The sequence below is a fragment of the Lepeophtheirus salmonis genome, chromosome 8 (genome assembly GCF_016086655.4).
Source record: "Lepeophtheirus salmonis chromosome 8, UVic_Lsal_1.4, whole genome shotgun sequence".
Taxonomy (NCBI): domain Eukaryota; kingdom Metazoa; phylum Arthropoda; class Copepoda; order Siphonostomatoida; family Caligidae; genus Lepeophtheirus; species Lepeophtheirus salmonis.
This window is the reverse complement of record NC_052138.2, coordinates 26,145,038-26,158,143: the sequence shown is the minus strand read 5'-3', so window position 1 is coordinate 26,158,143 and position 13,106 is coordinate 26,145,038. Positions and strand designations below refer to the sequence as shown.

Below are 13,106 nucleotides of genomic sequence, written 5' to 3'. Positions count from 1 at the left end.
CTAATAATTATCCTCAATTTTTCAAGCAAGGATTCAGTTTAATGTGAAAAATCAATGGTTATTTGATCCATGTAACTTTAATTCAGTGTTATCTTCGCCACTAGACAAATTATATTCGCAAATAAATGTTTTTTTCATGATAATTATGATAGGAAGACAGGCATATTTTTTGGAATGTTCTGTTTGACAATAACTAATCTTTGCTTTACTCGACGAAATAATGTTGAGACTCAATGTGACAGAGACTGAACGAAATGTAATTATACTATATCATTTTGGGGTAAAATAAAAAAATTATAGTAAGTCATTTATGTCTTAAAAGTAGCTTGAATAATTAAGTTTTTCCATGATTTTAGAAGCAATGAGGCATTATAATGGGGAAAATCTACGGTAACTTTAATTCATTGTTAATTTCGTCAGCCATGATTAATCGAAATGTGTTTGTAAACGAATGTTTTTTTATATGAGGATTACGAGACGAAGAAAAAAAAAATTCAGATTGTTTATTTTGACTTTAAAAAACGAAATAACGACGTAACTATATCAGACGGAAACGTGACGACACATGATGAAATTTACACTACATTAATTACAGTCGTTATATCCTTTATATGACTCATTTTAAATAAAATATGCCTAATTTGGAAGTTTATTAACAATATTCAAATACAATTTAGTAATTTGATTGAATACACTTTCTCGAATTTATTCATAAAAAACTTAATTGAAACAAAGTTCAGAAATAAATACATCTTTCACAATAAATATAAACAGTTCATTAAGAAATAATTGGACAAATAAATAAACATAAATATCGATTAACGACTCTACTAATTATCACACATAATAATTTATCATTTTCTATTGCAAGTAAATGACTTATTCTAATTAATATCAGGTACTTTCTGATATCACTTCGACAATAAACACATCATAAAATAAAAAAGCTCATAATATTCAAACGTCGACAATAAAAGATAAAATTGGACTAAATAAACTCTTCCACTTTCTCTGGACTTCCTTCTCTTCCCAACATGTCCAAATACTCGGAAAATTTCATCTTTTTAGGTAAGATAAAACGTAGGAACTCAAGGGATCTCTGATTTTGAACTGTATTCACTAGATCCTCGTACTCTATCTGACTTTTGTTAGGACCATTACAAAGTGAATCATTTGCCAGGAATGAGATAAATTTTTCCTATAAAGAATAATTATTATTACATTAAAATTGTGGTAATTTGTATCTTAAAAATTGCCGTTGCTTTTGTTATAAGATAAAGGGTTTCTCGACTTATGTTACCAACATCAGGAGATGACTTCATGATTCTACGAACACGGGTGAGAGGGAGATTCGTATTCTTCACATCCAAATTCCTTGTCATTCTCACTTTAATGTTGTTATTTACAATAATTTATTGATTATCTTCTCCAATGTTATTGAGATTGTGACAGAATCAAGGGCACCATATTTAAATGTATGGGATAAATGAAGTTATCTAAAATAATAGCCACTAATTTATTATAAAACATTGAATTATTTTTATTTGTCACAACTCATGTTTATTTTAATATATTCTTTCATGAATCATATAGCTAGAGAATACTTTATGTAATATTTATCTAAACAAAAATTAATTGCCTGAGGTATATGTAGTTGTGTTGATTCCACTGACCTATAAAATATTATATAGGTCGGTGATCGATCCTGGGACATTTAAAAAAACTAGAAGTAGATGAGGAGGATGGATGACTAAATAGCTGAATTACCTTTATTGTATCACGCAACCTTTCCTCCAAAAACAGACGAAATAAGGGCAGAAATCAACTGGTAGTTGCAAAATATGTCAATCATACCAACTGCTAATTATCCTTTATGTACTCCCAAACTATCATTGTCATATTATTTCATCACAACTTTTTAAATTAATTACATATATATTTCCTAATATTAAAATCCTACATGGCATTTTATTCGATACTGTATTATAAATGCTATTGCTTAGTAATATTTTATTAGAAGCGTAGCTATACATTAGCATATGTGTATGATAGCCAAAAAAAAATTCATAGAAATAATAAAATGGCCAATATACATATTATATATACCACGAGTGATCAACCAGAAGTTGTGTTGCTGTCCTTTCGGAAACGGACCATGAGGATAAAATAACTAATTACTTAGTTTATTTATCAAAAATGATACATTATGAAATAGTAATGACATATCAAGCAAGACGAGGGAATCGATAGCTGACAACGAATTACATATAGTACCTTTGTGTTAGTAAGGTAAGGCTGAGATAGAAGTAGACATCTATAGCTGACGCAAACTATCGTAGAGATATTGAGTGAAGTCAAATTATGTAGTAAGCCACCCTTTTTTATATGTCCCAGGTCAATCCTTATTTAGGACTGTCCAAAATTTCACGTGTTACGTCATCGGCGGACCAATTTTTATATGATTAGACCAAGGATAGCATAAGAATTGTCCTTGGATTTAGTAAAGTACCGTTTTCAAAACCTGTTGAGTGTAGTACCGTTATAAATGCTTCTATACCCTGGCACCACTATAGTACCAGTTTACCGAACAAAACCCGTTGATTAGATCCTTAATATAATTAACAATTAAAAACTATTTGAGTAACTTCAAAACAACGTATATAAAGCTTAATAATATAAATTTAAAAAAATTAATTTTTATGTTTAAAGATTTCAAATATTAATTTAAAAAAAAATTCTCTTAAATTTTATGGAAAAAAATTCAAAAAACCACTGCTGTTTACAGAAAAATTAATTTTTTTTTTTAAATAATTGCAAAAACTAAATTTTAAATATAAAATTTTTGGAGATAAATTTCAAAAGTCTACAACTATTCACAAAAAAATCTGATAAATTTAATTAAATTTCAAAAATAAAATTTTTTCGGAATTTTTTTTTTATTTTTTAGTAAAAATTAAAAAATCCTTCATTTGGGTGGGGCAGCCCCTCCAGTCTACCCCCTTACGGACGCTCCTGAACAGCCAAACTTTACTTTAATAGTTTAGAAAATTACTGGCCCAGAAATAATCTGTGTTATTTAATTTTTCATGACCACACTTTGAAGTTCTCTCTTGATGAATAAAATAATAATAACAGCTTCAGATTTTTTATATATAAATGACGTGATGATACTTTAGTCTCTCGATTGTATTGTTATTTATTTGATCAAGTATCTACGCAGTCCTAAAATACACTCAAAAATTCTTTTACGCCGTACTTTTTCACGACAAACAGCAAGATTTTTTGTTAAAGAACATATGTTTATATCAATTTAAAGTTAAATTTTATCAACTCACAAAATACTCTTAGAGTATATCATGGTCAAATAATAAGATGTCTTAATTTTCATAACTAAACATACTTTTAGATTAAAGAAAGAAAAAGTTAATGTTATTATATATACCCAAGAGTTAGCTGACATAATATACGAAATACAAAACTTTCTTTATTGCATAAAGTTGATTAAATATATAGGTGTCAAGTATGTTGTTCTGAGGCTTGTAACAATTATCTATATATGTATTTATATTTCTAATATATTGACGTTAGTCATGAGTATGAAACTCGAGATTTGACTTATACTTCAAATCTATGATACCCACGTGATATGAACTAGAATATACTGATTTATTTCCTGAGGACTTATACTGAAAGTACTCAATAATTGATTCAATTTTTAAGTTGACACTAGATTGTAGGGGTTCCCAAAGTGGGGGTCGCAAGCCCCCCGGGGTTAGTGAGAAAGAGATGCAAGTTCGCGAAATACATTCCAAAAAACAAATACAATAAATGTTTTCACATGAATTATGGAGGGTAACACTGAGGAGCTGTTGGGAAATTATAAGCTTAAGTCCCTGTTTAATAAGAGTTTATTTGAGTATTATTCCTATGTCCTAGCTAGATATTTAATGGGATTTGTGTTTATTTCCTTCATGTCTCAGCTACTTGTAGATAATCTAATAAGCTATCATGACAGCTTAGCTGCTCTCCTTTCAAACATTTTTCAAATTGTCAGGGATTCCATAATATATACATATCTTTTTTTTTTTAGATAACAAAAATTATTACAATTTACAACCTAGAACTTTTTTCCTTTCCTCCATCCCTTTTCTTACAAAATGTTACAAGAAAGTAATTTTATCTTCTATAAGAAAATAAAATAAAAAGTAACTACATTAATTAATAATAGAATTTAATCAAAATTAATACTATATATATATATGTCTGAGCTCTCTTCATCTTTAATGTAAACCCCCTTAGCGACAATGATAGCTTTCAGGCGGAAGTGGAAGGCCTGGCACCCGCTTCGAATCTAGTCTTCTGTCATGGCGTCCCAGTTCTGACCAACAGTGACTTTGAGGACCTTGGTGTTTAGATGACAGGCTTTGCAGGCCTTCCCCTCGACATGCCCCAAAATGTGTAATCGAGGGGTCTGGTATCTGGGCTGTAAGGGGGCCAAAAGTGTTAAAATAGAGTTCAAAGGAACTTTAAAAAACTCATTCAAAAGATTCTTGCAACGGAGGAGATGTGTTTCTTTCATTGCTGGTATCAAAAGTGCCATTTCCCCCCGCACAAGGTTTTTTCCAACCACTTTTTTGATAGGTCTCTAGACAGTTCGATGTGAAACCCTGAGATCTCTTGCATGAGCCCTCATGGACTTGAGAGGTATTGCCTGGGATGTTATCTTTAACTCCTCCGGGTCCAGTTTGGCTTTTTGATAGAACCCTTCTTCTTCTCCAACGTCTTGGACAAGTTGGAGACCTAGAAGGTGGTCTTGGGGACGCCACAGTGCTTGGAGTGCGCGAATGGAAATTCGTCGATCACGTTCAAGTGTCATTTTCTTAACTTCTACGTAAGCTAGAGAGCTCAGATTTTTTGTTGTTTTTGTAACACTTTGCTTATGCTTTAATATATCAAAATATGAATGAATTTCAATCACTCAATCTTAATTAATTATTGAATTAGTAAGTGTTCAGATTTTTAATGGACAACCCCTTACTTATAACTCTTCAACAAATCCTTAGTATTACTCTCTATCTTTCATTAGCATATATACTAGTGATTACTTTATATCTATATATTCCCAATAGACGAATTAAAGAATAACCATAATAGCTTTGGTAAAAAAATACTCTCCAGATTGCCAAATAACCTAGGACGCCCTTGGTTCATATTTTATACACATCTAATAACAAGATGACCTTACGAAAAAATATATACTATTTATTCAAAAAGTGTTAGTTGACAGTCTATAAAATACATATACACTAAAAAACTAAATGAATTCGATATCATCAGACAAAATTTGATGAAAATATATCACAGTCTTATAAACATTTATTTATAGTTAAAGGGAGAGGTACAGGAAAAGTGGTGTTAATTATTGAGCATCTACATGTGAGGGTGATGTGCTATTGAATAAATCCAAAATGGAGTAATGTTCAAAGAGATAACTTTTTTCAGGGCTATTCTGAGAGTGTGACGATTCTTCCTTTATCCAGTAACCTATGAGACAAAATAATAATAATGATTTAGTCAATAAATAAATCTTATTAAATGACGTTAAATAATTATTTTTTTGGAAATATTTCTTTTGTTTTTTGGTCATTTGGTCTATATATGTCATGTACCTAGTCAAATTGATATATGTGTAGACATTTTGTTTAATGTGATGTTAACACAGACTCGTTTCGGACATCTTTGATCATTTACGATGCATTAATGGAACAAGTAAAGTAAAAGTTCCCTAAAAAATTAGTAATAATCTTGTGTAATTACTACAGGTTGTGGCATTCATTGTTACAATTATTTTTATTTAAGAGTGTTTCAAATAATTTAATTATATCTACATAAAGCAGTAAGTTCTAATCTTTTTAGCACAATGGACTTTTTTAAGTGTGAACAGAGCCAGTTAATCATAAAAGGGGCCTAGGGCTAACATAAATATGCTGAGTCCTTTTTGTTCTTTCTTCCAAATTTGAATTTAATTTCATTTTTTTTTAATTTGAATTATCGTGTTTTTTCCGAGATTATTTCGAATTCTTGCGTTTCTATAAAAAAAAACTCCGAATTATTTTGTTATTTGAGGAAAAAAAAATACATGGGCGTATTTTAATGCTTTTGTTTTTTTAGGAACTTGTAATTTTGATTTCTTTTAAAAAAAAAGAAATTTTTGATTTATTTTATTTTAAATATAAATTTTTGATTTTTTTTTTAATACGAATTTTTGATTTTTTTTTATGAATATTTGATTTTTTTTTAATATGATTCTAATTTTTTTATATATTAATTTTTTTAATAGATATTTTGATTTTTTTAATATGTTCTTTTGATTTTTTTAAATATAAGTTTAAATTTTTTATGAATTTTTGATTCCGATTTTTAAATATGAATTTTTGATTTTGATATTTTTAAATGTAATATGAATTTTTATTTTTGATCTTTTTAAATTACCTTATTAAAAATTGGTCGTTAATTATATTTTTTTAAGTGATAATAATTACTCAACCACTTACAGACTCCTTATTTTGTATAATAAGTCGCAGGAAGGGAGTGTATGCCCCCTAAAACTGTCCTTTGGCCAATTTATTATAATCTCTAAATTATTTTGTTATTTACGTGATCTTTGGTAGATCCCTTAACGAGACAATGAGGAGCACAAAGGCTCCAAAAAGCCTAAGTTGGAAAATACACGTAATTTACACTTTCAGGACTAACCTGGGATGAAACCCAGGATACTAAGGGTTCAGGGGCCTACTAATGATCTAAAATTGCGTATTGTTCTCTATTTATCCCATGGTAATATCTAAAAATCTTCTCTGCCCTGCAGCCTACCATTAGACTCAGACGTACTTGACCACGGATATAGAAAAAAGGATCTATCAAGGATACTTTTCTTCACTTACCCGTTGTTTCAGACAAGATTCGACTCTCCTGGGACTGCCATACCTTCAATTCAGCAGCCTTGGGTGATGGTTGTAGGTCATGTTCTTTATGCAGCTCCCTTGACTTCTCTGAGGGTCGACAACTTGTGAATGGAATTAGGGTTGCAATAAGTATAATCATAACATGTGAAACTTTCATGTTTAAAGTGTTTATAATAATTATTATTTTGATGTGAGAAAAGTATGATGTAGGTTCTATTATTTCGAAGAAGAAATAACTTCTTCCTAACACTGGGATATTCACTTTTTGACTGACTGAGAAGATTAAAATCAAAATAGTTAATATAAATGGATATATATATATTTTCTTTTGGTTCAAAGAAAAAGGTAATGGAATGTGGTAAATATAATATAAATATAAAAAAAAAACAAGAAAAAAAAGATGAGGGGGGAACCTGGTGTGATAACAATGGAAGAAAATCATCGTCATTAAATAGCAATTCAAAAAATTCTTCACATTCCTGTGGAGTGTTGAAAATTTCATTGATTTATTCATCTTCCTATATATATATATATATTTAGAAAATACTACTAAATACATGAAATTAGTGTTATGTCGACTTAAGTCGAGTCAAGTTGTCAAGGATCAACTCAAGTAGATCAATTAGAAAAAGGAAAAAATAAATTAGCCACACGTGTTGGTTTTTGGTCTCAAATGCCTGGATTGAACATTTAGTGGAGGGAAATAATTCGGTCCTTTAAAGATATTCGGTCTGGGCCGATCTTAAAGAATAATTTGGCCTAGATATACAAAGTTTAATTGCAATTTTATACCCCTTATTTTGAATTGTAAGGTTTTATTAATCAATCAAGCGACAGCTGAAATAAAAATTAACAAGTTTTTTTTATCCAATGTCTCAAAATGTCGTATCTAGAGACCGTTGGCAAGTCCATACAGACTGCCTACAACATCAAGAAGTCATTTACAACCCCATACTGCCAAGAACCCCCAAAACTTATGCAGCAACAATATGGATGACTTCTGACCTGTCTCCATGTGGCCCTCCTCCAGCCCTGACTTCAAACCACTGGACTTTGCAGTTTGGAGTATCTCGGAAAATAATACCTGCCGCACCCTCATCCAAATTTGGATTCACTCCGATCTGTTATCATGTCTACGTGGTAAACCATGGGCACGATCTTCATCGTCAACAGCTGCCTATCTATTTGTTTTGTTGTCGAGTCTGTTATTGCCTGTAGAAGAGGACATATTGAGAAAACGAAATATATGAACATTGAGTTTTCATTTCTTGATTCTATAAAAATCATGTTTTTAGGCATTAAGCCATGCTTCTACAATTTTTGGGCCCCCAATCTGTAATGGTCTAAAAAAATTTCAATCATCATCGGTTGAATTTAACATTTAGTCTAGATCATGCTATAGATGAATTGTTGATGACGTAAGTTGTGCTTTACAATCGTGAACAATATGAAAATCATATGAAGTTAAATGCGTTGCACTAATCATATTGTACAACTCTTAAGTCAGGATGGGAGAGAAAATCGGTCCATAGATTTAGACCCAAAAAAAAACCATCCACGATTTGAAAAGAATTAAATTTCGGTCTAGTGTCTGAACCTAAATATTTGTCTAAATTAGTCTAGCAATTTTTTTTTAGAGACCAAACCGGAAAAGTTAAGTCTTTAAACCTGCCTCAACACTAGTAGCTACGTTTGTCCAGTACCCATTGATTAATTTGTAATAATTTTCAACTATATATTGACAATTTTATTCCTTCAATATTGTTTTAGTTTTTCATTGATGTAAAAAATGACTTTATTAATAGTGGGAGATAAGTATTCACGAAGAGGTTTCTAAAGGTTGATTACTAAAGGTGAGTGAAGTAAAGGGGCTTGAAATTTGTGTACAAGCGAGGAAAAGTCGCTGAATCTCCTTAATATTCTTCATATAAGTGTAGGGCAACATAAGTGTGTTTCATAATGAGAGTGCACATTTAAAATTTTGAATTTTTTACAATTTTGAAAATCATTTCAGATAGATGACGTCTTCCCTCAAAATTGAGGAGGATTAGTAACAAAAATCAGGGCGACTGTCAGAAAATATGTAATCAACTCATGTTTTTTTAAGTTTGAAAATCGACCATCCATTTGAGCTGATTCAAAGGATCATCGAATTTAGTCAAGTCGACGCAAAGCTATAATTAATTAAAGATTTTGTCAGTCTTATTCACTATAAGTGTTACATTTGAGTCAACCATCTCGGGTTCGAGTTTTTGAAAAATTCCTTATAATATGTCATGTGGTTTTTCAATTTTAATAAAATATCAACTCTTCTATTAATAAAAAGTAGCATCGGAAGTTCATTATTGTCCTTTAGAGCGATACTAGAAATATGACGGATTATTATTACTCGAATCTTTTGAGTGTGGATTATAATTCGATTTTAAGTAGTGAATTTTTTTTCAAAATATGTTATAGTTGAGTCTCCTTAAGTAAGGTATAGAGTTCATTTTTGAGTTTGAGGAATACTGAACACCAACACAGGTCTCTACAAAAAAAAAATGTATCCTTGAGCAACAAGCACTTAATCTTAAAGATAACCAATGAAAAATTGAAAAGATTATATTTATGTCCAAATTCGAAACTAAAACGATTTATTATAAACTATAATTATACAATAGGTAAATTTCAATTGTAAAACCTTCTTTTGTTGTTTCTGTCCATTTGATGTGAATATTATCAAACCTTGACCCCCCTTTGATAATCTTGAAAATTCAACAAAAAACTGACCATGCAAAAATATTAATTTTGGTATATATAAAGAAATTTTTCAAATGTGATTTATTTACTGCCATTGACATTTCTAACTTGTTATGTTCCTTCTTCAACCATAATGAAGATTGAAGATACATACTAAGATTAACTTGCTCCTCCTCTTCGTAATTTTCTTTTTTAATTCGTGTTGAATATACGTTCTCCCTTTTTCTGTTCGTACAATAATTCAATTTTTTTTTTTTTTTTTTTTGCATTTTCGAATTGACAGTCCATACCTTTAAAAAACTGTGAAACACGGGGAACATATCTTGTATTATGAAAAAATCAACTTATTAGCGAAAAATCAAACTTTCCCTCCAGAGCCCAGGAATCTGGTAAACCTTAGCTTTCCGTACGTAACTCAAAACTCTGAATAACTATTATTTTATATTTCCGTTTCTGAAATAAAAGAGTTTTAATTATTATTTTTCTAAGCGGGACTTACATCACGCACACAAATCAATTATTTTAATACTATGTAGGATGTAAAAAAGGTCATGCCGGATGTAAAAATAAAGGAAATAGAAAATTAACGTGGTAATCTTAAAATTTTGAAGAATCTTTGAAAGGAGAGCAACATAGCTGTTATGACATTTTATTAAATCAGCTGCAAGTAGCTGTGAGAAGAAGAAAATAAATAAGAATCCAACTCCTTTTCCAGCAAGGACAATAGCAAGAATTTTCTTCAATGCCAATCCTCAATTCTCCCCTAATTCCAACAAGAACTTATGAGTACACTTATTACTTCCGATGAAACACTCATTATTACTCAAGAATGTTATAACAATTATAACAGCTTATTTAAATATAAAACCCTGTTCAAGTCGCTCCCGCTTTCTAGGACATATTTTATCAACGGCTTACTCCACTAAGGAAAAGTTAAATTTTATCTTTAATATTCAATTTTATTTATGGAAATTATAGTCAACATATTTTGAATCAAGTTCTTAAGCATAAAATAAAAATGAATTTAAGAAACGGATAAGAACACAAATCTTCTCAAATTATATGTCTACTAAACAAATATAATGTCATACAAGAAAATGGTAGTTTATTTACGGGACTTCCATCGAAAAAACTAAATTACTCTCACGTTATAATTTTTTTTATAATATTGTGCATTTATAGTTTTTATATGTTTAATATTGCCCACCCATTTACCAAAATAACATACAATGGACTTCCCCTTGTTCTAAACAACTTGGTGAAGACGCCTTGTCACTGACTTACAGCTAGTATGCACAACATTTTCCAGAAATTTTTTCCTGCGCAGTCCTTTTGCTACCATCATGGAGTATGAGCCTTGAAATCCACTCCTGTGACCCTCCATCTTACACTACATTTCTACGTCAAAGGGGTTAGGATCATATGAGGAGTGAGGCCAAAAGGCTCAAATGGTATTTCCACCATTCTTGTACTTTATTTGCAACGTGGGCTGGGCCACTATCCGGCTATAGTAATGTTTGTGATTTAGGTAACAAAATATCTACAAGCAATACTCTTATTTTAATTACGTTAAAGTTAATAGCAAACTAATTCTACACTACCCTGTAGACATAATTTATATGCCTCCATTCCATGGCTCTCAAGTATTACATACTAGGCAAGAACCTTAAGGAAACCCACTTTTTTTTAGACTTCTATAGCACACATTGAATTTTGCACACATTTTGTAAAATATAGAACAGGTAGGTATTTGAGGAGATAACTTTTTGTGAAACTAATAATCAACTAAACTGTCATATATGTGACAAGTTGTTTCATATATTGCGATGTCTGTACAAGTTCCTACTTCTATTAGGAAATTGTACAAGTTACAATTTATTCGTTTTAAACCCCATTATGGAATTACAATATTAATCATTATAATTGCAACTATACATTTATCCAATCATTTTAATTTTATTTTTTTTAAATTAAAAAGTTATTATATATTTATGAGTAATATAATCGTGGGGCATTTAAACTGTATAATATGCCACATTATACATATATTTTAGACATTTTGAATAAAATAATCAAAAATTACACAATTAAAACATCGATCATAAATGGAATATTACATTGTTCAATCCTCCACATCCCAGGTACTGTGAATCCTTCATTTAAAATTAGTCGTCCTACTTTTTGTTTACAACTTGTACAATTTGCTTATAAAAATTAACACTCGTACACAGCATATCTTGGGCCTGGAGCAAGAGCATCATAAGTGACCCCAGGCTATGGTTGCAAATCGTCCCTTGAAAAAAGGAATTGTCCCGTATTTAGAGAAAAAAAAGCACCCGTCACGCATTGAAATGGTACGCACTTTGTCCCGTAATACTGTGAGTTTTAAAAAATGGTCTGAAAAATGTAAATGGAAAATGAATAAGAAATGCGCTTGATATAAAATTTTACGGTAAAAGTGTTCCCAGGCTATGTCCTGCTCTAAGACCAATGAGCTGACAACATATTCACACACGTCTACGATAACACAGAATACGCTTATCCCATTGGCCGAGGAGGTACTTTTGTTTAATTCTTTTTAATGTAGCCCACTGTCATGGCCTTTGAGGCACAATTATACTTAAAAATTTCTACAGATGTTCTATAGGTTTTATTTCAGGATGGGCGTTCTACTTTCCACCCATTGTTTCATATAAATGTATATAGTATTATGTAAGCCAGACAGGTTATGTTTAAGAAAGATTCATACTTCATTCAGTTGATTTTGTTTATTATTAAATTGATTTGCTGCATATTTATTTATTTTCCATGTGTTAATGTCAATCAAAAATATGCATCTAATTAAATTCAGGGTCAAATAGTTAAAAAATTGTATAATCAGATAAAGTTCTTACCTCAAGGAAAGGTAAAGGCTATTGGGTTGGCCGACCCTGCCAATGAGGTGTCCCACATTTATTTTCAGAGAGTTGGCAACCCTGCTCCAGGTCCACGATATGTATTAAGAAGGGCAAAGAATAACTAAGTATTCTGCGTTGTGTCAAATTTACTATCGTAGTCAAATCTGATAAAATATTGTAAGCTGAGTTACTGAATTCAAATGCTGCGGAACACGTGGACCCCGTGCATCGTTAATAGCTATATAAATTATAAATTCAGAGTCAGAACATACATTTATATTTCATCTAACCATTGAGTATTTACAACAAGAGATTTTCTCCATAAATGGGGTGGATTTTCCTTATATTTTCTATTCATATACAAATGATATTTACCTGTACTCCTGTGATGTCGTCAAACAAGAATACAATAGTCATTATAATTGGAGACACTGCAATTTTTAAACTTATGAATGATGAATATAACAGTAGACTATAGGTTATTTTGTATTTTGACATAAAACGG

At 30.6% G+C, this 13,106-nt stretch overlaps 1 protein-coding gene across 1 annotated transcript; it reads right to left on the bottom strand.

Annotated features, from left to right (window-relative positions):
- Positions 1-690: 690 nt before the first annotated feature.
- Positions 691-1,438, bottom strand: LOC121122927 (chromatin accessibility complex protein 1). The gene is made up of 2 exons (XM_040718004.2): positions 1,257-1,438; positions 691-1,198 (listed from the first exon to the last, which is right to left on the bottom strand). Exons 1-2 carry the CDS (start codon positions 1,380-1,382, stop codon positions 989-991), a joined length of 336 nt encoding a protein of 111 aa, XP_040573938.1. The 5' UTR covers positions 1,383-1,438; the 3' UTR covers positions 691-988.
- Positions 1,439-13,106: the final 11,668 nt, after the last annotated feature.